Source organism: Podarcis raffonei, chromosome 10 (assembly GCF_027172205.1).
Source record: "Podarcis raffonei isolate rPodRaf1 chromosome 10, rPodRaf1.pri, whole genome shotgun sequence".
NCBI lineage: Eukaryota > Metazoa > Chordata > Lepidosauria > Squamata > Lacertidae > Podarcis > Podarcis raffonei.
The window spans coordinates 32,538,748-32,564,998 of record NC_070611.1 but is presented as its reverse complement, the minus strand read 5'-3'; the positions used below and the strand labels follow the sequence as shown (position 1 = coordinate 32,564,998).

Sequence of the window (26,251 nt, the reverse complement as noted above, 5' to 3'; positions counted from 1 at the left end):
GATGGGCACAGGGGAAGGAGAGAACATATACCAGACTTAGTTCCAACAGGGGTCCACCAAGCCTTTTTAGGCCCGTTGGTGCAATCTGAGTTTTCAGTAAGTGCCACAAGCAGTACAGTGGTACCCCGCAAGACGAATGCCTCGCTAAATGAAAAACGCGCAAGACGAAAGGGTTTTCTGATTTTTTAGCCGCTTCGCAAGACAAATTTTCCTATGGGCCTTTCTCGCAAAACGAATTTTTTTTTGAGTTTTTCTCCACAGGCTCCCTCTAAACTTCAGCGGAGCGGGGCGGGCTGGGAGGGAATCCCTTGCACCCCCGCCGGACTTCCCGCAGCTCTTTTGAAGTCCGGTGGGGGGAGAAGGGCTTTTCTTCCCACCGCCAGCCTTCAGAACAGCCTTCTGAAGGCTAGCGGTGGGAAGAAAAGCCATTCTCCCCCCGCCTGCCTACAGAAGAGGTTCGAGGAAAGAGGCGAAGGAGCGCTGCCCCTTCACCTCTGTCCCCGGAGCTTGCCGTTCTCCCCCGGCCTGCCTTCAGAAGAGGTCCGGGGACAGACCGTCCCCGGACTTGGTCTGAAGGCGGTCTCCATAGGAACGCATTAATTGATTTCCAATGCATTCCTATGGGAAACCGTGCTTCGCAAGACAAAAAACTCGCAAGAAGAAAAAACTCGCAGAACGAATTAACTTTGTCTTGTGGGGCACCACTGTACCCACCTCCAATCACTTTCCCCGCCCCCCCATTGACACCCCTGAGAGATAGAAGGGAGGTGGGCAAAGATCAGATCCAGCGGAATTCATCTGAGCCTTGGAAAGCATTCAGAGCTGAAAGAGGAAGTGGGAAAGGGTGTCAACTCTTCCAACTTCCTCCTTCAGCTATGTACTTTTCAAGGTACCTTATGTCACCTTATGGCCAAGAGGCAGGGGAGGGGAGGGGCTCAGAGTCTTTGTGGGCACCGGACAAGGATGCCATTATACCCACTCGTACCATGTTGGTGGTCCCTGAACCACAACTATAAATCATGGGTGCATATGTGTCGCAGTCCCCGAATTTACAACATTTGTTAGAATCCCCCCTCCAAAAAAATTATTCTTTTCTGGTTATTTAAATCATAGGGAGAGAAAATTATCTGGTTACATGGCATCCAGTGATAACCTGGCAATTTATAATTTGGATTGCAATCTGTTTTTCGGGACACTTCCTAAATCTTACCAATAGTTAGGTGGTATAAATCTTATATTATTTCAGGCTTAGTTATGAAGACTTCTCCTCGCTAGCTGTATTGCTTCTTGTCCATATTCCCAAAGTACAGTTGTACCCTGGAAGTTGAACAGCTTAGTTTCAGAACGTTTTGGCTCCTGAACATCACAAACCCGGAAGTGACTGTTCCGGTTTGTGAACTATTTTTGCAAGACAAATGTCTGCCGCGCTTTGGTTTTCAAACGTTTTGGAAGTCGAACGGACTTCCGGAACAGATTCCGTTTGACCTTCAAGGTACGACTGCATATGGTATATGCATACCCCTAGAGGTTGCAAAGCAGGGATGGGGAAGCTCTGGTCCTTTCTGATGTCGTATGACTCCAACTCCCATCAGCTCAGTCAATGTTGATGGAATGATGGGAGTTGTAGTCCCAAACATCTAGAAGGCAATGTTTTGGGAAAGGCTGCTGTATAAGTCTTTGCTCAATTAATGGAAACTCAGTCACTGCCAATAACAAGTAGGCAATCTTTAGGGTCAGAAAAGTCTCAACTACAGATAGACACAGAGCCTTCCTATATTAAGTTCACCAGTAAGTAAGTAATTTTTGGTATTTGCATTAGACATAGATCTTTACTTACCATCTTGCTGCTTCACAAGCCCCTGTTGTATATACCGAATGTATGTGAAGAAGTTACATACAGATGTAATCTGCACAAGAGAGACGCAAGAGTTATAATTTAATATACTTAATTGTGCGCATTACACAACTGTCTGCTCCATGAGCATAGTCAAAGCACAGGGGAACCCCAATACTTACCCTATATCTACAGAAAGGAGAAATATAGTAATAGTTGCTTGAGTCCCCCAACTTGATTCTATGCTTGCATGTTTTACTTTGTCCACTGAGAGCACATTTCCTGTATGGACGGAACAGAAAAGTAGTTTGCTTGTTCTTGTTTTGAAACCTATCTAAACTACATGAAAACTGAGGTCTGGTACAGTTGCCTACAATTAAACAAGAAATCTGCAATCTGATTTTACACCATGATTTACAGACACCACTTGACATCGTGAACGATAGTTGTGCACAGTCGTCACGCAGCTTTCACGCTCTCTTCCTCAATCGTGCTCATTGAATCCCAAAATCTCCTTGAGAGAACATCCACCATAAATTCTCAGTCACTTAATGTGCCTCAGGTGGACAGCAGAGGTAAGGATATCCAGTAAGCCACTCTCAACTGTGGACTATATTGCTAGCTATACTTTCAAAGTCAAGACACAACAAATATTTAAATATTTAAAGACAACTGAAAGGACTGTGCTTATCACTACTTTCAGCTATTATGTAGCAATATAAATAAGCACTTGCAGTATTTACAGAGAGAGAGAAAACTATGTTATGCTAACTTTATAGTACACTATCAAGTTGCGAGAATCACACTAATAAAGCCCGGGTCCCTTCCAATTCCATGATTCTATGGCAGTGACATGGCACTTGGTACTTTATACCAAAATGAATCAAGTTTGAGTGATCAGTTCCAAAATTTTAGCGCAGATTTGAAGTAATTTCTGGCAAAAAGGGCCATAGCTGGCAAACCAGCTGTTGCAGGAAAAAGGGATACTAGCACCAAGGCCACTTGAGCCTCCAAGACAGGTGAGGAGGACCCCCAAAGTACAGACCTGCTCCACCCTAAAGAGAGAAACCCCACCCAGGTCCAGCTGCCTCCCCAATTCCTGAGCCTGAGAACTCAGGAGACATAACACTACCTTTCCTCAAAGGAACTCAGGACAAGGCCTGCCCCACTGTTCACGCAGCAGCTGCCATTTATGTTACTATGCCTGAATGCACATGAACATTGTGATTCTTTGGCACAAAACAGCTCACATGGAAAAGAAACTCAGATAGAAAAGAAGCCCTATGCAGCACCCTATGACATTTCTGGCCTTTAGCAAACCTACGCCAGTCATTTCTGACAGGCAGACAGACATTATTTTGAAATAGCATCTTCATGTCTCTTGCACGATCTGTTTCCACCAGTTTGAACATACTTTGGTCCTCCACATTCAACCGCAGAAGCTTTCACAAATCGAACAGGTTGCAAGCCAACTGGTTCAATGCTTAAGGTATTGTTTTCCACAGCTTCCAAGACGGCAGACGCCAGCTGAAAATGGAGCACGGAGTTTAGATCTGTTGAAATTTCCTAAAGATATTAAATACAAAGCATGCTACCCTGAAACAACTGTACACTTAGGCTGGATCTAGGCACATCAAAAACGTGTTTCGGAAAACACGCTGTAAACTTCGTAACGGGAAATCCCGTTGATGAAAGATGGGGCATTACAGCGCCATCTGGTGCCACAGTGTTATAACCCATATAAAACACTTTTTCTTTACTAAGGTAGCTGAATCCTGAGTCTCTGGACAGCGAGCAACCGGATGCCTGTGAAAAACCTGCAAAGCAGGTTTCTAGCAACTGGCATTCAGAAGCATTCTGCTCTGACCATAGAAGCAGAAAGTAGTAACCATCATTGTTAGTAGCCACTGATAGCTTTCTCCTCCACAAATTTGTCCAACCCACTTTTGAAAGCCATCCAAGCTGGTAGCCATCACTGCCTCCTAAGGAAGAGAGTTCCTGTATATGGTTCCAAAACGTTACCTCACTTTTTGAGAAGGTCAAACATGGAAAGATATCTTCCTGGTAGATTTTATCCAGGAAAGGGCATGCCCTGTCCATAGTGGGATCATCCTTCCAGGATCTGAATTCGTTATACAGAGCTAAGTCAGCCTATGGTTAAAAAACAAAATGAAACAAAATGAAAAAAAGAATCCAAAATTCATACTAAAGTCATATATTGCAGACGACACCCACATCTCCTTAAATACAGAATCTACATGACTATACAGACAGTGATAAGAACCCCTAAGTCCCACTGATTTACACATATTTAACATGGGTAGATTACACCCTAATACCACAGCTATAGGCGTCAAGTTGCACAAAGGTTGTATTTCCCTCCCTGTTCAATCACTAACTAGGGCATTGGTTACCTGCCAACGTCTGCCTTTGTTTCTTAACCTCAGCTCACGCTCTTGAGACTAACTCACATAAGGGTGCAGGTATTTTAAATTTGCATGCCTTATTTTCTTTGAGCGCACAAAGGGAAGAAACATGGAACACCTGATATAAGCCAGTTTTATGAAGTTCACAACGATAAGAAATATTCTCTTTGTGTGTCACTCTAAAGACCTGTTTAATGGGGTAAGGGAGCTGAATTTAAAAACAATTGAAGCAGAAGACAGTGCTTGAAGGCAATCCTTTAGGCAAAATGTACACATCTTTTTTGAGGGGGAACAGAGTGATCTGGCCACAGTTAGGTAGCCGAATTAACAAACTGTTCTTTGGAAGAGAAATGCAAATGCTTCGTTCCATTGCCTCAATGGATGGTATTGCCTTATGGCAGCTTCCAAGTGCAGGTGTTTTGATGCAGACCTACAATACAAACAAACGTGAAATACCTCTTTGCAGTCTTTCACAATTGGTTGCATCATGGCGACATCCTGGTTGCTGACCCCCATCGCGCTGCTCGTACTCTTGTTCCTCGCATGGCCTTTTTTGAAGGGTGTCTTTCCGCTAGATTGAAGCTCTTTCGTGGGCGACGTCGGCGAAGTGGACAGCACTAACGTTTTCAGGGCTGCTACTTCGGCCTGAAGGACATCAATCTAAACACATATGAAAAAAAAGGAGAGACCAAATAATTGATTGGAAATAATTGATTGGAAAGCAAGCAAAAGCTGCTTCTACTACAGCCACTCAATTTATGACAAAATCCTTCATGGAATAAAGTATTTTGTAGCCAAAATGACCTGAAGTAACCAAGGGACCTAGCCCCAAAGACCTAGGATTTCACTCGCCAGTAAGACGCCAGAAGAAAGCCTATCCATTCAGAACTCTGCATTAGCAATCTTCATATATTTGAATTAGTTTGGGGTTTGCTTTTGGATAATTCGATACGAACACTCTGGGGCATATCTGAATATGAGTAACTTGCGCGATGCCTTATTGGCAGAGCTGAAGGTGAAATCTCAGCAATGGGCTAGCTACAGAGGTTAGGGGTCACCACGTAAGAGGCCTTTAACAGCAACGTTACATGGCCACAGCTATTAGTTTCATTCTCTGCCCTTTCACCTGCTTGAAAGATCTGTTTTGTTAAAAACCAGGAGAAAGGAAGACACCTGTGTGCCCCAGAGTCACAACATAAAGTCATTTTCACAAAAGCAAGAGAGCAATCGACTTTATATCCTCTTGTTCAACAGATCTTTCAGTTTACCATTCATGGTCATTCTTGCGTTTTCCTCACATTTCCATACAGTGGAAACAGACTAAACACAAAAGTCCACTGGGGAGGAAATTATTCATCTCCAAGTACGCTACAAATGGAGTCCATCACCTCAGCTCACTGTTGAACTAGAAAAACAGAACTCTAGTGACTGAAGGGATAAAGAATGTTCCAGCTGAAGTCTGTAACATACTGCAGAATAGTTACGAAGGGAAATAATGACACAACTCCAAGTGGGTAGGGTAAATTAGACCTCTGACAAGAACTAGCTCGTATATTTGTTCAAACTGTCATACAAATATTTCTATAGGTTACATAAATGAGAATCACCAAGGCCAAACAATCACTAAATGGTGTCGGATGGAGACAGAGCTTGATACCACCAGCTCTCAATTGCTAACATCATTTTCTACTGGATATCTAATCCCCCTCTGGAAATTACTAAAAAAAAATATTACAAAATGTCACAGCATTTTCCTTGAGGCAAAGAATTCCATATACAGTGGAACTTCGGGTTACGTACTGTCCTCCTTACGAACACTTTGGGTAATGAGCTCTGCTAACCCGGAAGTAAATGTTCCTTGATGTTTCTGCACGCCAGCAGCAGAAAACCCCATTAGCGAAAGCACACCTCATGTTAAGAACGGTTTCGGGTTAAGAACGGACCTCCAGAATGAATTAAGTTCGTAACTGGAGGTACCACTGTATAAGCTTTCCTCAAGCTAGAGTGACTCAGCCTTCCCACTTGGGGCAGAATTTGCTGATCCAGAGGGCTCTATATGGAAAATACTTTTTCTTTCATATTCTCCCCTTCCCACCCCCATTTGCCTCTGAAAGTATTTTTGCCCAATTCCTGTAATTTCTTCCCCTGTTCTTCTTTCACACTCAGCTTGTACTTTGTATTCCTCCTCCCTTCAAGTTTCCCTCCTCCTTCGCCTCCTCCTCTGTTGTCCTTTCACGTTCACTTCTTCCTAACGGCAACAGCTTTCCGCTCTTATCAATTTTCCTTTATATTCCCAATTTTATTTTTATTTATAATATTAACCTTTCACCTCACTTTCTAATTGCCTTCAACATGCCCTCTGGCCCTTTATCCTTAGAAAGGAGACTTTCCTTCCTGTGTCATCCAAAACACCTGTCTCCTGCCTACTTTTACTCAGCACAAATTGCTGGTACTGGGTCCAACCACAAAGCAAAGGCACAACGAGGATGTACAAGGCAGGCTCTGGTACCAAGGCCCACCTGAAACTAGCCCAAGGCCCACTCGTGGGTCCCAATCCTCCTTAGTCTGTTTTTACACATCTAACCTCCTCGCTTGACACCACTACTGTGTTTTTTTAAACACCTAGAGTTCAAAGGTCAGTTGGCAACCTGAGGCAGCTGTTTTGTGAGTGAAAAGCTGAGGAAAGGAATGCATACACACAAAAACAAACCCCTCTGGGTCACAGGGATATCATTAACTCACTTTTCCTTGTGCTTCTTTCAGTTGTTTTTCAGCTGTTGCCTGCTTTATGTTTGCTTCCCTCACCATTTTGTGTGCTTCCTACAAGAACAAACATTTGCATGGTATATAAATGCTTTTGCACGGGTTTTCCTGCCACATGAAAACAGTAAGCTATGAAATGTGGCTCTTACTTTGTCTTTAAAAATAATAGATAACAGGGATAAGGTTTCGAAGTCACCCAACCTCACAGCTGCTTTTCACGTTGCTTTTGAAAGTCTCAAGTGCACCAACAGGCGAGTCGCCCATACCTTAAAGATAAGCGACGGAAAGTGCTGGAAACATAAAGTTTGAGTCCGAGGTCCAATCAAAAGAGACAGCTACTTGGCGGTTTGATTGCCATTCAAAAGGCAACAATATAGCTGCTATTCCACCCAGGAAACTCGCCATTTATTTGGAGAAGCATGGCTTGGACAATTTTGACTATACAACCGCATTTACAGGCATGAGCACACACACCCTGGTGAATCTGCTGTCACCCCAACTGGTGAAGAAATTTGCTCCATTTTTAGTAGATGAGCTCACAAGAACAAACTACCGTATTTTTCGCTCTATAACACGCACCCGACCACAACACGCACGTATTTTTTAGAGGAGGAAAATCCGTAGGCATGCCACCCGTAGGCATTCCCTCCATAACACGCACAGACATCTCCCCTTACTTTCTAGGAGGAAAAAAGTGAGTGTTATGGTGCAAAAAATACGGTACTTCCCAAACTTCCCATTTTTGAAGGTGGGGTGGGGGAAGACATTCAAGTACATCCTGAAATGGCAACCTCAATCCGAAGCGTGTTATCACAGCAAAGTCTCCAAACAAACCTCAAAGAGGCTGGCAGTAAGTTCTTCCAGTTCCTGTCCGAGTTGGTCACGCACTTTAGAAAGCCTCTCGCATTCTTCATCTTTCAGTTTCAGCTCCTAAGAAAAAGAAATGGGTGTTGATTTTGAGAGTTATAATTTACGGCCTTTCCAACCCTGGGCAGAAGAGAGATGTTTGGACCAAACCAGACACGATACAGCAGCCATGTGCATTTTGCTCACGTATCTGCTTTGTTCAGGTGGAAAAGGGCAGTGGCGTTACATGAAATGGAATACACAGGCAAGAATGGGAGATTGAGTTCCTTTCTGCTCTTTTCTCCTGACGTGGCTCTCATACCAGAAGCAAGCTGTGCTGGAGATAAAAGTGTTTGAAGCAATGGGGCATAGCAAGGCAAGAGAGGAGAAGCTATCGCTGCCTTCTGCTCTTGTGCTCTACATTTTCAAAAGAAACAGGGCCCACTGCTTCTTATGGGTTGCCTTGTTGCCCATTGCTTGTCTTTTGCTGGAACAGAAACCTTGCTCCATACAAGCTCTTCGTGGGAATTGCTACTGGTGCATAGCCAGTAGTTTCAGCTTGATGATATGCTTTCAGGCAAAGTAGGAATCGCAGCAAAACAACCCTTGCCTCTCCCCCCAAAGACATCAAGAATGAACCAAAATGGAAACAATCCCTTCACCTTTTCATTTGCCAGTGTTAGTAAGTATACAGCACTAGGGGGCAGCCAATATTTAGAAGACACGCATGACAAGCTCACACAGAACAGAAAACAAAGAGTTATATCTCCAGGAGGGTAACAGGATACTTTCGGGATGATGGATAAGATTTGCAAAGGTTTGCAAAGCTCACTCACAAACAACTCGGCAAATTTGCAAAGTAGCAAAGGGTTTCGTTTTGAAAGCAAGGTGAGCTGAAAAGGCAGTTCCAAGGCCCGTTCCTTAGAAAGAGCCCTGTTTACGTGAATAGCTGGACTAAGCAGCTTGAAGATTGGGATGTGAGAAGTCTTGGCTTAAAGCAATGCTGACCTGGCCAAAACAAGAAAACAGAAACCAAGCAGAAGGATCGTTCCTTCTCTTTCATGACATCAATGCCTACATTGTACAGCATCTCCACAGGCTATGGCCACATGTGATTTATATGAGTGAAGGGAAAACCCAAGACTTGCATCACTTTTCAAACTAAAATCAGTCAGTTCATTTTATAGATACAGAATTGAAGCCCTGAGATGTACGGATGAAAGGCAATATACACATTTAACAACATCATCACCATCAGGATACTGAAGTGAAAATAATATTCATTTTAAAAGAGATTGAATGATTAAGCTTGGCTAAATAAGCATATGTAATTAGCAAGAAAATTGGGGGGGGGGGGACTTTTAACAGCACTTTCTTAGAGGTCTGTTAGAAAATAAGAAAGAGTAATGATAGCTTTGCAAAATGCCCATTTGGCTATTCATAACTATGTATTTTAACACTTAAAGTATGCTGTACCTGAAGGATAGTACTGTATAAATCACTGAATTGGCAAATATTTGTAGTTTAAATTGCTTTACTATTCATAGGGAGGGGGTACAGGGCAATGAAACACTCTCCCTTGAACCACTGAAATTCATACAGTGGTACCTCGGGTTAAGTACTTAATTCGTTCTGGAGGTCCGTTCTTAACCTGAAACTGTTCTTAACCTGAAGCACCACTTTAGCTAATGGGACCTCCTGCTGCCACCGGAGTACGATTTCTGTTCACATCCTGAAGCAAAGTTCTTAACCTGAGGTACTATTTCTGGGTTAGCAGAGTCTGTAACCTGAAGCGTATGTAACCTGAGGTACCACTGTATTGACCTTTTATCTCACAACCTTTGAGATTCCATCAAACATTGCCCATGCAGCTTGAAGCCAGTTTTCATCATCACAGAGACATGCCACTGTCATCCATGCACCTTCCACACTCAACTACTGCAATGAACTTTATGCGGGGATGCCCTTGGAGACTGTTCAGAAACTTCAGTTCAGAATTCTGCTGCCTGATCTTTGATGGGGAGAAACTGATGGGGTCATATTACACCTATCTTACAGCATCTCTGTTACTTACTAGACTGTTTCCAGGCTCTGTTAAAGGTACTTTATCATAAAGCCTTAAGTGGGTCCAGATCATGAAAAGTCTTCTATAAGAAGTCCTAACTCTCCCCACCATATACACATGATCTTTTGTTCAGATGCAAGATTAGATTCTGCTAAGAGCAGAGCATATTCTGCAATCAATTCAATGAGGCGCTATTCCATATAGGCCTTGTTATTTGCCTCCTTTTCAGAGACAATCAATCACATTTTTATTCATCTGGAACTTTAGAGTGCAAAACCTCTTGATCAAGACTGAAATTTGAATATCTGTCTGCTTCTATTTTAAGTCTTTTACCCTTGGGGTTCCTTCCAACTGATTTTACAAGTTTTATTTTTATTAAGCGCCTCATGAACAATTTTCAATATACCAATGACGTTAAGAGAATAAATAAAGGAAGTCTGGAAGTTTGCACGAACTCCAAGATTTTCAGGATGCTGAATTCTGCACTCAACAGTAAACTGCACTTACACAGAACTGAAAAAAACATACCATATACATTAATCTTACCCTCTGAGCTTTAGCAAGTTCCTCTTTTAATCTTTCATAGCCCTTTTCTCTGACTTCCAAAACCGATGGGCTCTGTAGGCGAGACAGACTGTCTGTGCTCAGTCCCAAAACATCGTCACTTCCTTCAGCGGAGTCTGTTATGGTTGCTCCCTGCAAAAATTCTCTCTCGGCATTGCTACTTGCCTTTCTGGAATTATCATATTTGGACGAAGCACCTTGGAGTCCCGAGGTAGAACAAGGAATGGTTTCTGTAACATTGATGCTGAAAGAAAAAGGCATACATATTTTAGCAATGTATACTGCTGCACATAAAGGATTATTAAAAAACAAAACACAGACGAATACATGCACCAGAAAGCGACTTACAACAAAGCTTGCTTAGATCATCAAGAGAAGATTTTCACAACCAACCTGATACCTGATGCTTCTGCACAATTGAGGTGCCTAGGAGATGAATAGACGGGTTGTGTAGGAAGATCAGAGACGTTCAGGGCAGTCGGCTGAATTGGTGTGGAACACACAGCTGAGGCATGAAGCCGGTAGATGACCGTGGGTGAGGTAGTTTGTTCAGAAGCACTAGATTCATACACTCCTAGAAGATCTGGAGTGGTGGGCGAGGCTAGATTCACTTCGTGAAAACCTTCCAGGGTGTCATTGGCCATAATAAAAGATTCATCATATGAAGTCCTAAAATGAGAATAATTTTTGAATTATTGCACTACGTCAGCTGTATCGCTTGTTTACCTGAGATGACCCTTAGGAAACGGAGAGGCAAAGAGTGTGGCCAGATGTGGCAACATTGGATGACACCTAACCAAGTCATACTTAGTAGTTCCACTGAAATAAATCACTTAAGCCATTGGGTGGTACCCAACTAAACAATTCCACTAGTGCAAGCGCTTTTAGAAGCAGAATGAAACTCTCCCCTCCCAGCACAACCCCTAAATCTGCTCTAGAGCAGTGTTTCCCATACTTGGGTCTCCAGCTGTTTTTGGACTACAAGTCCCATCATCCCTCACCAATGGTCTTGCTACCTAGGGATGATGGAAGCTGTAGTCCAAAAAAACCAGCTGGAGACCCAAGTTTGGGAAACGCTGCTCTAGAGGGTTGAGGGGAAACCCAGACCAGATTTAGGGGGGTCACACTTACGTTTCATCTCTGTAACGCTCAGCAGCAGAATGGGGAAAGTTGTAGCATGTTGCTAACACAGCGAAAGGAAGGAGACAGACAGACAGTGAGGGAAGCAAATGTGCCCTCGCCAAAGTAACTATTGGTGTGGGGAATCAGCATGGGACAGTGGCTGAAGCATACAGCTGGGAAACCCAGCTTCACATTCCCATTCAGATGTAAAGTCTAATGATGCCTACCTTTCAAGGGTACTATGATGTTAAGATGCTGCTCTGAGATGCTTAGAAAAAGGAGATGATAATAACACATGCAGTCATACCTCGGGATGAATAAGCTTCAGCTTCAATATTTTCGGGTTGTGCTCCGCGGCGACCCGAAAGTAACGGAGTGCGTTACTTCCGGGTTTCATCGCTCGCGCATGCACAGATGCTCAAAACGACGTCACGCGCATGCGTGGAAGCGGCGAAACGCGACCCGTGCAGACGCATCTTACGTTCGCTACAGGATGCGAACAGGGCTCCAGAACGGATCCCATTTGCATTCAGAGGTACCACTGTATAGGTTACCATGGAATGATGGTAGGCTTAAACCAAAAATAGGAGAACCGCTGAATGATAGCTATGAGCTTTCAGATAATTTTATGCAGGACAAATGGAGAAAGCTCCAACCATGGAAAAGATGTGTTTGCCGGGGGGGTGGGGGTGGGAGGAAACAGATTCTGCTGCTTACTAACATGAAGGTAAAAGCTTATTATCTATTTCAGTCATTGTATCCATTTTTTTCACAAGTATATTGCGGCTTAGCTCTATTCAAAATGTTATTTTTGCTCCTATTGCATACTGCACGCAGAAGTGGCGAGCAATAAATTGCTACCCTGACAACTGTACTCCAGCTTTTGACTGTCGAAGAAAATAACCCAAGAAACAGCCACACAAAAGAAACACTGTAATTTTCTGTGGAATGCGGCTTCATCTCCCAACTGCCAAAGTGTTCTGCCAAGAAACCCCCCACCAAGTCTGCGCAGTAAACAGGGACTTCCTGGTATTCCTACTGGTTTTCTAGAGGCACACACTCTGTCCAGTCTCCCTCCCATCTCATCTCAAATGGTTGCTTTGTAAGGAAGAAGAAAGCCTGAATATACAGCTTGCACAAACTTGCATAATACCTCCTTTTAAAAATGTAGTCTTCAACGGTTGTGCTTAACTAAACGCTCAGTTTCTGTACAACAGTAATACCACTTAAGCCAGGCATCCCCAACCTTTGGCCCTCCAGATGTTTTGGACTGCAATTCTCATCATCCCTGACCACTGGTCCTATTAGCTAGGGATCATGGGAATTGTAGGCCAAAACATCTGGAGAGCCACAGGTTAGGGATGCCTGACTTAAGCACAAAGGGAGAAAAGTGTAGCTACACTTTCAGTTCTTGCCTACAGTGGATACGGTGCTCTCCCTTTTTCTTACAGCCTACATAAATGAGAATTAAAGCTTCTTTTAATGTTCACAGACACACAAATTACTTTTTGTAACCAAGTCTGAACCTCGTGGTTTTCTATATTGCCTACCCGAAAAGACCAATTTCCATGGATCACAAATCAAATATACAAAACTGATATAAGCTGGAAACTGAAGGACAATTTGTCACCCTGAAAGTATGGTTGGCAAGGCAAAACTGCTGCAAACACAACAGCTCAAAAATCACTGTGTTTCTGCAAGTATCGTGCATGTTGTTGTTTAGAGGGAAATATTCAAAAGACTTCTCCATCTCATAATAAATATTCAATTCATTCCTCTGTCATGAATGGTATGAGCCTTGCTGTAATGTAGGGATAGCAAATGTAGGTCCCTCCAGATGTTGCGGAGCCCCAACACCCCTACCATTGGTAATGCTGGCTGGGGCTGGTGAAATATAAACCAACAACATCTGTTGTTGGCTAGCCAAGTTGGCTACCTCTGCTGTAATGAATTAATCTTTATTTGCGCCAGCCATCGGCCATAGCAATAAAACAAGAATGTGATATACAAAGAATCGAAATAAAAAGTCAATTATATAAAATACATTTTAGGGTTTTGAATCAATAGTCAAATAGTGGATCTTATTCTGATTGCCCCGGCTAAAAACCTTGCGACCTTTGCTGTCACCTGCTCATCTTGATCTGCCAACAGAAAGGATACTGCGGCAGTGGTTGGGCGACCCAGAATGGACAATAAAAGATATTCTCATTCCTCAAATTTTTATAAAGAGTGCAAGCCAGGAGAGCATGCGCCACCGATTCGGTACTGCCATCTCCACAGTATCTGTTGGAAACATCCCTCAAGTACAGCTGAGGGGAATACATTCAATCTTGCGAGAGTAAAAGCGCATCTATATTTTAGAATTGCTAGGTTATGCAGATAGGGTGCCAGAGATTCGAAATGGGAAGGTGTAATCAAATCAGTAGCGTGGGTCAGAAAAAAATTCAGTGCTTTTATTTTCTCAAAGATAGATAGATGATAGATAGGTAGATAGATGTTTATTTCATAAACTCATTAGTAGCAATGACTGGATGACAATTACAAATATGGTCTTTGGGAGGTTTGGCAATATCAAATTTTTAGCTTTGTTTATTAAATATAAGTGAAACAAACATTCTAAGTTAGATCATTCTCTAGGGCAGAGCTTTCCACACTTTTCAGGTTGGTGAAACACTTTTTAGACATACATCACTTCGCGACATAGTAATTCAGTTTTACTAGCAAACCACAGAGGTTAAACTAACCCCTTTCCGGCCCCGGGAAGAGAGCAGGGAGTGTTTGCGTGACACACCTACACAGTGCAGCCAACACACTAACGTGTCGCGACACATAGCTTGGAAAGCTCTGTTCTAGGGCATCTGAACATTTTCCGAAGCAAAGCACCCCAATTTGGATAGGAAGATTTTCCAGAATTATTTTCAGAATGTCCACAGCTAACCAGAAGACATAACTTGACCATACCGTGCTTTTCTTCATTACTCAATATTTACAGTAGAATCTGATGTACTTTGACTCAGTGTGTTTGACCAGGCTTAATCCCTAAAAATCGTCTTATGAACATCTTTAATAATAACAACTATATAAAGATCATGAGGGTCAAAGCTTCCCAAGGCACTGCATTGCTAAATCTTTGTTTTATATAGTCAGTAATCCAAACCCCCAAGGGAGCTGGTTGTTACCTGATGCAACTCCTGAACTCCCTTCCCCCACCAAGCAGAGGCTTGAGGATTTTTAGCAAGACAGGCAGCTGCATTCAGACAAAGGATTGGGAATGCACGTAATTGACACTGAAGAGGATATAAACAAATTACAGTAAATAATTTAATGTTTCTAGAGACAGCATTGCACAACAACCTCTGTTCGTATTTTACAGCTAAGCATTGTCTTTGAATTCAACTGTTAGCAAAAAGAAATGGCGAGGGAAGAGATTACTCCAGAAACTATTGTAGCAGGATGGTTCAAGTAGTGCAGATATAGCTCAATCCCAGGAACAGGCATCTTAAGATATTCATTTTACCTCCAGAAGCAAAAATGAAAAAAGCAACATGCTATCATTAAGAGCAATGACAAACCTAGACAGCATCTTAAAAAGCAGACGAAGTTCCATATAGTTAAAGCTATGGTTTTCCCAGTAGTGATGAGTGATTTCCCAGAAGTGAGAGCTGGACCATAAAGGAGGCTGTTCGCCAAAGAATTGATGCTTTTGAATTCTGGTGCTGGAGGAGACTCTTGAGAGTCCCATGGACTGTAAGAAGATCAAACCTATCCACTCTGAAGGAAATCAGCCCTGAGTGCTCACTGGAAGGACAGATCCTGAAGCTGAGGCTCCAATACTTTGGCCACCTCATGAGAAGAGAAGACTCCCTGGAAAAGACCCTGATGTTGGGAAAGATGGAGAGCACAAGGAGAAGGGGACGACAGAGGACGAGATGGTTGGACAGTGTTCTCGAAGCTACCAGCATGAGTTTGACCAAACTGCGGGAGGCAGTGGAAGACAGGAGTGCCTGGCGTGCTCTGGTCCATGGGGTCACGAAGAGTCGGACACGACTAAATGACTAAACAAATCATTAAGCTGTTTTGGATATCACAATGATTATCCACAGTTTGGTGTGTTTAACAGTGGCTTGTTTGGAATAAACCGACTTCAGAGACATGGGTGATAAAGCTGGCTTGTCTCAAACAAAACAATTCATTCAGTTGGGATAAAACACTAAACTATGGCTAACAAAAAATGGACACTTTTGATCACCACCTCACAGCCATGTCAGAGACAGATAAGGGAGGGGGAGCATGCAAGCCCCCAAGTCTTGTTCCGGGCATGATCAACTATGGTTGAGCATGACTTCCCAACTGGCCAATTTACACACAATTTGATCCTAGCATTCGGCCTTGCTCTAGTCTGGAAGTGTCCTTGTCTTCATTGTGAAAAGATGAATTAGTCAAGTACAAATGAGAGCAGCAACAAAACTCCTGCTCAGTCAAGTAACACCCTCTTCCAGGCTACCCCAATCCATTCAATGCCACCCCCTTTTCCATTTGTACCTTTCGAGTCCACTCAGCCTGCTCAGCTTTAGCCAGGCTGGGTTTTTTGGGTCGGGGGCAGATCTTAGGGTATTTCTTCTCAAACATGTTCTGTACTTCTGGGAACCATGCCAATCATTCTCTCTTGCTTCAGTGGCCTCATTTTGGCTAAGATATTGTCAGCACTCACCAGCCAAACCAGCTATTAGAGGGAGTGATTTACACTTTCAGGTAACAAAGAAAATGAATACAAGAACCAGTTTTGTGCTCATTCGGATGTAAAACAGACAAAACAACTTTGTGTTCTTACCAAGCATTGCATGGTGTTGAAAAGCACCAATTTCAGAAGTAATAATTACCTTAGAGCTTCTAGAGAGATAGTTATGCCATGTTTTGTCACCATTATTATATGACAAATAAGACATTTTATGTAAATTACTGCCAGAGTAGTTCTACGCTCTCAAAGAAAAGCCAGCTTAAGCCTCATGTGTAAAGCCAATCTAAGAAACAAGGAAGTTGCAATATTTAAATCTCTAGTGAAACAGTGATGGAAAGTTGTAAAAACACTTTAAAAAACAAACCACCATTTAAAGCTTATTTATGTTTTAGTTCTATAAACAGGGTGAAAGTGATATGGTTTAATCAGCACTCAAGGCTTTCTTACACAACGCATTAGCCTCTGAGGAGACCTTAAAACATGTTTCGGTGTCACATGTGTCAAAAGCTGCAAGCTAACTAAAGGAAAGAGGCTTTGAATACAAAAAGCTTTGGACTGGCCTCTGTACAATTTCTGGGTAAGTGGCTAATAAATTATATTATGGACTTTAGCTTAGTAAGCACCAGACACTGGAGTCATGGACACAGTTCTCCAAAGATAACACCACACAACATGCAAACACAGGGTCAATCCACATTTTCTGAAAGCACATGTGACACAGAGCTACCCGTATTTTTCGCTCCATAACACGCACCTGACCATAACACGCACATAGTTTTTAGAGGAGGAAAACAAGAAAAAAAAATTCTGAATGAAACAGTGGGTGTATCATTTTTGTGCTTCATGCTGTGGCCACAGACATGTGATTTGACGGTGAGTTTGGGGTGGCCCAATGCAAAAATCCTAATAATCCATGTGGATCTGTGCTTTGTAACCACGTTTTTGCACCACTGCAGCCCCAGGCAACAGTGGGTGCGTGATTTTTTTGGTGCAGGCTGTAGCCATGGACATGCTATGTGATCTGATGGTGAATTTGGGGTGACCCAATGCAAAGATCCTGAGGATCCATGTGGATCCATGCTTTGAACCACGTTTTTGCACCATTGCAGCCCAAGACAACAGTGGGTGCGTGATTTTTTGGGTGCAGGCTGTAGCCATGGACATGTAATGTGATCTGATGGTGAATTTGGGGTGACCCAATGCAAAGATCATGAGGATCCATGTGGATCCGTGCTTTGTAACCACGTTTTAAGTGGGGAGGGAAGGAAAAACACAGAAGGGACAAGTAGCACGAGAGGGGTGTGCGGAGAAGCAGCTGGCTAACAATGCAGGAGAGGGGTTTAACGGGAGGGAGGAAAGGAAGGCAAAAGTTTCCCCCCACCCACCCAAGCCAGCCCTCTCTCTCTCTCTCTCTCTCTCTTTCACCTGCATTTTCCGGCTGCCTGCGATGCTGGACGCAGCAGCAGCAGCAGCAGCAGCAGCGGAGCACGGAGAGGAGGAGGTGGTGGCTGTCGGCTGCGCTCCTAGCGAAAACAGTGGGCAGTAAGACCCTGAGGCAGAATGCAGGAAAGCAGCAACCTCCTCTTTTTAGCCTTCCCTCCTCCGCGATCTGATTTTTGCTTGATTTTTGCCCCTGTCGGCTCCAGGGACCACACATTTGCTCAATAACACGCACAGACATTTCCCCTTACTTTTTAGGAGAAAAAATGTGAGTGTTATAGAGAGAAAAATACGGTAATTAAGAGGGTACTTCAGTAAGGTATGAGATAGAAACTCTGTTCAGTTTCCCAGCTACATCCTAAAGTCATAAAACTTTAAAAAAAATTAAGTTCTTAAAATATAAATCATTTTAAACATGCATAATAGGAAGAGTCTATGACCACATCGTACCTTACATAATATATACATTGGATTTTTTTTATGTAGATAATGACCATTTCAGATACCATTTCAGTTTTCCAGTCCATTAGAATGCTATCTTACGTATCAGAAATGAGTATATCAAAAATAGGGGGGGGGGGAGAATAGATTTTTAAATATTTTTTCCATTTCTAATAAAGACATAATCTTGCCATTCTTTCCAGTAATGGTCTTCCCTTCAGGGGAAGACATCAGCACTCGGTGCCCATGGGCAGCTGTCGAGACCCCAAATCCCTGGCAAGGTCCAGTGCTAATGTCTGTCTAGCCCCCCACTTTAGGTTTCCCCCACCTCACTTAGTTCTCTGATCGGCACTGGTTGGCTGTTCTAGGTGCCATTTAATTTCCCACAATTCCCCCAATGAAGTGGCACTCTGGGGCATTAAGGGAAATTTAAATAGTGCCCAACCCGGGCTGCCACTGACTGCTGCTAAAGTTGGGTAGGTAAAGGGTAAAGGGACCCCTGACCGTTAGGTCCAGTTGTGGCCGACTCTGGGGTTGCGGCGCTCATCTCGCTTTAGCGGCCGAGGGAGCTGGCGTACAGCTTCCAGGTCATGTGGCCAGCATGAGTAAGCTGCTTCTGGCGAAACAGAGCAGCACATGGAAACACCGTTTACCTTCCCGCCAGAGTGGTACCTATTTATCTACTTGCACTTTGACGTGCTTTCGAACTGCTAGGTTGGCAGGAGCTGGGACAGAGGAATGGGAGCTCACCCCGTCGCGGGGATTCAAACCGCCGACCTTCTGATCGGCAAGTCCTCGGCTCTGTGGTTTAACCACAGCGCCACCCGCGTCCCTAAAGTTGGGTAAGCCAGGGCCAAAAGAGATGGGGATTCACCAGAAAGGCTCTTTCACCAGAGAACCCACAGAACCTGCTTATCTTCCAAGTTCCTGCCCACTACCAGATTCATAAGGATTTGTGCTTTTCCTGTATGCGTGGGACAACAGACTGAGAGGTTCCTCAATTCACTTAAACAGCAGCATTGAAGGGAAGGCTAACTCAAGATATTGCACATTTACAGATGAAGGATTAATTCTCCGCTAAGTACACAGCATGAACTGATAAACACACGTGATTCACCAGTAGGCTTTTGCAATTCAGGGCTATTTTTGGCATTTTGAGATTCACAGACGTCTTACACCCACTCTGTGTAGTTGCCCACAAATGCAGAATGCCACATTTAGATTCGACCTCTGCATGAAAACCCTTAATGAACAGCCAGCAAGACAACCTCATTTATCCCAATCAAGCAAGACATAATCAAATCAGTAGACTTTAAAAAAAAAAAGAAAAATGTCGGAGGCAAGGGAATAATTACATCTTTGATGAGGATTCTGGAAGTTTCCCCAGATTCCTGCCATCACTAGCCTTTGCAACCAATCACCAGAGACTACCTTCATCAACAATAACAACAACATAAGACAGAAAGCTGCTTTGTGACTTCTCTTGCTGTTTTTGATGAGATTCTTTTATATATATATATATATATATATATATATATATATATATATATATAGTTTCAACTGCTGATTTGCACCAGGTTACTACATATTTTAAGAAACATTGTATAATAAAAGTGAGCATTTTAATTTTTTAAAAAATGAGAACTGTTTGAGTAGAAACTTATATGCATTACTAGTGAATTTGCATTAATCCCAATTCAGTGTTCTTCCATTAAGGAATGAGGTTTCTAATCCTGTTTGCAACCCTAATGCCCATTTCTGTCAGATGCAATTTTTTTATAATAAAAAAGGAAGAAAGAGCAATAACATGTAATTGAATATTTTGAAAAAAGTGTGAATTCAATCACTTTTGTTGTAAGGAAGATAACAGAAATGTAAAATGATCCCATGGTGCAGGAGGAGGAATAGACTATTTCTGGATAGAAGTACAAATGTTAACTGTTGGTTTACTATGGAGTTGAGCTGGTTAAAGATCTTAAGCTTAGAGCTTTACGTATCTTAAATTTCAAAGAATCTGTCTTTCGTTAAATATTTTAAAGGTAATCTTCCTAGCAAAATTCTTTCAATCTTTGCCATCTCTGCACAACACAAAGCTGTGGGTTTGTTTTTTACTCTGACCAAAGGACACGACTCCCTTGAGTTAATGTTTATTTGGCAGGAAATGTTCCACTACTACTTCTTCTGCTGCTCTTAGCCTCTACACTTTTAGTGTTAAATCTCAAAGTTTCCATTAAAGCCAAACATTTAAAGAGACAGTGTGATATATCAGTTAGAATGTTGGACCAGAATGTTGGAAAATCTCCACCCAGCTGTGAAGTTAACTAAACAATCTTGGGCCAGGCTCTCAGCCTAACCTGCCACACAAGGCTGTTGTGAGGAGGAGAATGCACAACATTTTCAGCACTCTTGTGGCAAGAGGGACATCGGTGTGATAATAAAATAAATCTCCTGCACAGACCAATAGGCAATGCTCCTCTCCTGCACCTCTGTATTAGGCAAAAAGCAGCAAGAGTGTATAGAATTAAACCCTACATGGAGAGACCATTATTCAGTGATAGATGCTATGTTTTGCATGCAGAAAGTTGTTCATTCAATCCACGGGGCAGTCAGATAAAAGTTCTCTGGTAGAAGGTGGCTAGCAGAGACCCTGGAGAGCATCAGTCAGAGTAAATAGTAAATAAAGGTAAAGGACCTCTGGACGGTTAAGTCCAGTCAAAGGTGACTATGGGGCATAGCTGTCAAGTGTCCCTTATTTGAAGGGACAGTCCCTTATTCCAGCGCCATGTCCCGCTGCTGTCCCTTATTGATGGATGTCCCTTAAATGTCCCTTAAATTTCAAAGGAAGCAGCTCCTCTCCCTCCCTCCCTGCCGGCCAGGCAGGAGGGAGACTCCAACTGTGTTGCTTGGCTGTGTTGCTCACCCAATAAGAAGTCTAAGAACGACTGGGGGGGTGGAGCTTGCATGCCTTGTGTGTGACTAGTTAATGCAAGCTGAGGGGGTTTTTGAATGCCGGACGCCATTTTGTTGCACGTGCTGCTGCAAACTTTGCAGTGTAAAGCCAGGTCGGGGAGCCATCTTAAGTTGAGGCTGCATAGGCCTTGTGGTGCATGTGATTCAGATTCTATTCAGTTGAACCTCTGGTTACAAAGTTGGTTGGACAGTGTTCTCAAAGCTACCAGCATGAGTTTGACCAGACTGCAGGAGGACAGGAAGGCTGGAGTGCCTGGAACAGGTGAGGCTGCTGGTCCCTTATTTTGGCTGCTGGTCCCTTATTTTTAAGGCTGCTGGTCCCTTATTTTCGAATCTGTAAGTTGACAGCTATGCTATGGGGTTGTGGCGCTCATCTCGCTTTCAGGCCGAGGGAGCCAGCATTTGTCCACAGACAGCTTTCCAGGCCATGTAGCCAGCATGACTAAACCGCGACTGGCGCAACGGAACACCATGACGGAAGCCAGAGCACATGGAAACGCCGTTTACCTTCCTGCCACAGCAGTACCTATTTATCTACTTGCACTGGTATGCTTTCAAACTGCTAGGTTGGCAGGACCTGTGACAGAGCAACGGGAGCTCACCCTGTCACGGGGATTCGAACCGCCGACCTTCTGATCAGCAAGCTGAAGAGGCTCAGTGGGTTACAAATGGCAGTTTGTGTATTCAATAGCAGGTATGTGAGGTTATACAAAGGATGCCTTGCTTGATTCTTTTGCTAGTATCATGAACATGTAAACACTACAAACATGTATTTGGTGCATGTTACAAATCAAGTTGCTCAGCGGCTCTGCTGGGTCACTGAGCCACTTCTTGATAAGCACCTAATCCACTGAGCCAATGGCTCAGCGGGGCTGTATCACTAGCTAAGAACAACTTGCTGGATGACATGAAACAGGCAGTGCAATGAACCAAGGTGATCTTGGAAACAGAGTGAGGGCTAACAGAAGTGCAGGACTTATATCAGGCAAGCAAAACACAACTTTGTGGCTGCATAATGTTACCTACTAACTCAAACCCTAAGGCCAGAAATACTGTTAAATCAATTAGGCCCAAACTCCAAATGACAGCTATAATGTCCCCTCCTCCTTTTTCCAGATTACAGTCATACGTCGGGTTACAGACATTTCAGGTTGCGCATTTTTGGGTTGTGCACTGCACCGAACCTGGAAGTACTGGAACAGGTTACTTCCGGGTTTCGGTCCTTTGCGCATGAGCAAAAGCGCCAAATTGCGACCCGCGTGTGCGCAGACACGGTGCTGTGCTGCGGGTTGTGAACACTGTGGGTTGTGAACGTGCCTCCCACACAGATCACGTTCGCAACCCAAGCGTCCACTGTATTACATTGCCCCCTAAATCTCTCTGCTTCCCCAATCATTATCAGTTGCTCAGTCTGACTAGTAGTACTGCTCCTGAGACCAACCAGTTCTCAGACACAGTGTGAAGAACTGCTGCAGGTAAACAAATGAGACAGTAGCCTATGTATCCAAGGAGCATGGCAACCAGTGAGAAACAGCAGTTGACAGAGAATGTGCATGGCAATGAGGCTATGAATCAGGACTAGATTCCTAGGCAAGCCAGGGGTAATACTGTTTACTACTTGCATTGGGCAAATTAAATTTGCATACCTGTGCCAATAGCAATCTGTGCTGAGTACAAGGCTACTTTTCAATGTGCACTATTAGAATATCCATTAACTTGCTTCTAGGTCATTTAAAAAATCTTCAAAATATATTTGCTTGCAGGGTGCTAAGGAGATGTCATGACACTCAAAATATGTTTTGCTCTAACGAAAATGACAATTCTAAGATACACTTGAATATTCTCCACTAAATATGGCCCTTCTAAAATGAGATTTGAGTATTAAGTGTCAGCTGCAAGTTACATGGACATTAGTTATTTATTAAAAGCATAATGACTAGGATAAATTATTTATCCCTCTTTATTCTCAAGGTAATGTTAACCTAGCGTAACAGAACTCTAGCACTACTAAATGGCCTTGGGGGGTGGAATAGACAAAGGACTTAAGGGGGGGGAGGGGACAGATAAAGGGTGATGTGACCATGCACAGAAAACAAGAAACATATATAAACTGCCAGAAACATAAAAAAGCACACAATTTTGTTTTAATTTCTGCACACCATCCCCCTTGTTTCATGTATAATAGACTAAACTTATGCAGTAATGACATTCATATGCATGCATTATCAACCTTTCATCTATGTTAGAAGCAATTTTCAAAGAACCATACATTATTTCTTTTTTTATTTTTAATGCTCTAGCATTTATGAACCAAGCAGACAAGGAAGAACTTGTACAAAATGAGAGACACAAAACCTATCAAAATAAAAGTTGCTTTCACAACTTTTTCAAACCAAACACTGCTTCAGAAAATAGTTGTTTTGTTCCCCACAAGCCACCATCCAGAACTTTTAACATTAACTGTGGAGGAACAGAGACTCCATTTATCCTTCCTTCAACTTAACCTCAATTTCATAATACTGTTAGCTTAAATCTGTAGCACTTACAGTATTGGTAATCTCCAGTTACAAGGTATTAGCATGCTATTGAAAGTAGGTCTCCTATTGATAAATTGTTCTAGACAACACAATGGACACTTTAATTTTAAGAACAACGGATACAGTCTGCTTTACATCCAGCAGAACTGTCAAGTTCATATCAAAACTTTAAAGACGATGTTTTCATGAAAAACCGACAATGTTTAACTCCAGGAACAAAGTTTTACTGTCAACTCTTTATGAAGAGTAATTCCAATCTGTTCTCCGTGTTGATTTTTAAAGCAATAGTTACCAGCACCTTCCCATTCCTTTCATGAAATTTGCCTCTTAAATTCATTTGACTTTGTTTCTTATGCAAAGCCTTCTTTAACATCCTCCCAAATTCCAGTCCCCCTTCAGTCAAGATCAAGTTCAGAATAAGTTGTGCTAATTAAACTTGCATATATTGCCCTTGTATAATTTATTCTGCTTTCAAGATGGAATATAGGAGAAGACAGCTGGGAACAGCATTAAATTATGTAGCCGGCAGAGCCAGGAAAGCAGGGCATAGAAACAACAAACGCTCTTGGAGCAGACGACTGGCTAGCCAGACATCATTATGGCTGCCACAGGGTTGCAAACATTACTCTGCACGTTTGCAGGCTTTCCAACTTGCAAGGGCTGGCTTTCTGAAAAACATCAGAAAGACTGACTGTGCAAAATGTGGCCGTCTGCAGATGGCCGGGCCACAGGCGCTGAGTGCTGGGAACCTCGTAGGGTGTCTAGAATGAATGCAAAGCCACTTAAAAGAGTGTCAAGGGTTTAAAAACCATAGATCCTGGGTGTCCAACCCTCTCTTAAGAAACACCGTTAAATGCAGTGCTATCTAGGGAGCTGCATCAGGTTACCCCCCCTCCATCAAATACTATCTTCATTCACCCCTTCTCGCATCTAAATTGGTGCCATCGGTATATGGCTGTTAGACACCCTCCTTGATGAATGCACTAAGGTGGGGGAGGAGAGAAGGAGCCGCTCTTGAGCGCATTTGGGCAAGGTGACTCCGTCGAGTTTGAGGAACGGCCACCCAGATGGGCTTGGAAGTGATCTTGGAGGCGCACCCGCGTGGAAAGAGAGGGGTGCAGAAGGGCGCCTCTCCGCCATGGGTGCCTAGCAAAACACAGCAGGGACGGAGGCGGCGGCGGGGAAGGGAAGGGCCTCCCCTCCAGGCGTCCCGGCTGCTCGGGAGCTGCGTGTTTCGGGTGCCCCGGGGAGAGGAGGAGCCCCCGACGGGATGGGAGGCGGGAAGGTGCCACAGGTGGGGCTGGGGCGCCCCGGAGAGCCAGAGTTGCAGAGAAGGACAGAGAAGGCTTACCTGCCAAGCCGAGTGAGACGCTTCCCTGCCAAAGGCGGCGGCGGCGGCGGCGGCTCCCTGCGCTACTCCTTCTTCCTTCGGCGGCTGCAGCCAGTCTATGATAACAAGAGGGCAAGGGGAGAGGCGGGGAGCCGCCGCGCATGCGCCCAAGGGGACGCGGCGCCCTCGGGCCGGGCGGAACTCCAGTAATCAGATGCCAGGTAAGAAGCAGCGGCCCGCTGGGTAGGAGGAGGAGGAGGAGGAAGTCCAGGTAGGCGGCGCCAGAGGGCTCCGCGGGCTCCCCCTGGAGGCTGTGTCCGGTCACTTCAAGGCCTCTCCGGGCCCCAATCATGGGGAAAAAGAAGAGAGGGGCGGAAACTCTGCAAAGCTCTCCCTTTGCACTCAGCCGGACAGCTTGCAAATTGTTGTAGCTTCAGCGGTCTGGTTTCTAGCGCTTATAAAGGGATAAGTGGAGTGGTCTGGGCTCCTCCTGCCTCGTGGTCCCCTGAAATTTGAGCATTTATCAGGAGGGAAGCGCTGGCTAACTGCAACAAATCCTTGGAGGGGATTGTTTTTTTAATTCAATAAAGTTGTGGTATTTTATTATGAAAGTTAATTAAAGCTGTGTTTTAACCAAGGTACACTGAGAACTTAAAACTGTTAGTTTTGCAAAGCAGAATGTTTTGAAAGATAACAGTGCAGCCAAGACCCAGAAATTCTTATAGCCAAGAAATATATTAGCAACTGCTTAGAAGGAAATGCTACTTTTAATTAAAAGTGGGGGGGGGTGAATGGTTTTCCTTGTCAAGGCTGAAGCTGGGGTGCAATCAAGGGGTGAAGATCAAGCTATACCTTTTAATTCTGAAATGTAAAATTCATTTTTTTAAAATATATTTTTTATTTGTGGTATTTCTATCAACTGCCCAATTACACAGTCCTCTGCATCCTCATAAAGATAAAATGCTAAAACACAATATGAAATATATCATTTTCCCCTGGTTCTGTCTCTTCTGTTTCCATTGTTTTATTGTTTGCTTATTGATTTAATGAATTTGGTATTGTTTTGTGTCATTGTTTTATCCTAAGATACTCTAAAGCCATCATGAGTTGACATTTTGTCTAGAAAAGTGGGATATAAATTTTAATGTAAATCGTAAGATTTATTTAAATATCTT

General features: G+C 43.4%; 1 protein-coding gene across 3 annotated transcripts in view; it reads right to left on the bottom strand.

Annotated features, from left to right (window-relative positions):
- Positions 1-26,251, bottom strand: part of RAB3IP (RAB3A interacting protein) — a 52,871-nt gene that overhangs the window by 1,569 nt on the left and 25,051 nt on the right. For 2 of the 3 annotated variants that reach the window (XM_053404650.1, XM_053404649.1), the window contains exons 2-10: positions 10,892-11,167; positions 10,481-10,742; positions 7,858-7,953; positions 7,003-7,080; positions 4,717-4,920; positions 3,857-3,985; positions 3,249-3,361; positions 2,017-2,116; positions 1,838-1,907 (exon numbers count right to left, since the gene is read on the bottom strand). In XM_053404650.1, the coding sequence (XP_053260625.1) occupies positions 1,838-1,907; positions 2,017-2,116; positions 3,249-3,361; positions 3,857-3,985; positions 4,717-4,920; positions 7,003-7,080; positions 7,858-7,953; positions 10,481-10,742; positions 10,892-11,167 (1,328 nt within the window). Of the gene's footprint in view, positions 1-1,837; positions 1,908-2,016; positions 2,117-3,248; positions 3,362-3,856; positions 3,986-4,716; positions 4,921-7,002; positions 7,081-7,857; positions 7,954-10,480; positions 10,743-10,891; positions 11,168-25,097; positions 25,309-26,251 lie in introns of those variants that run through there. The other variant, XM_053404651.1, reaches the window with a different exon arrangement.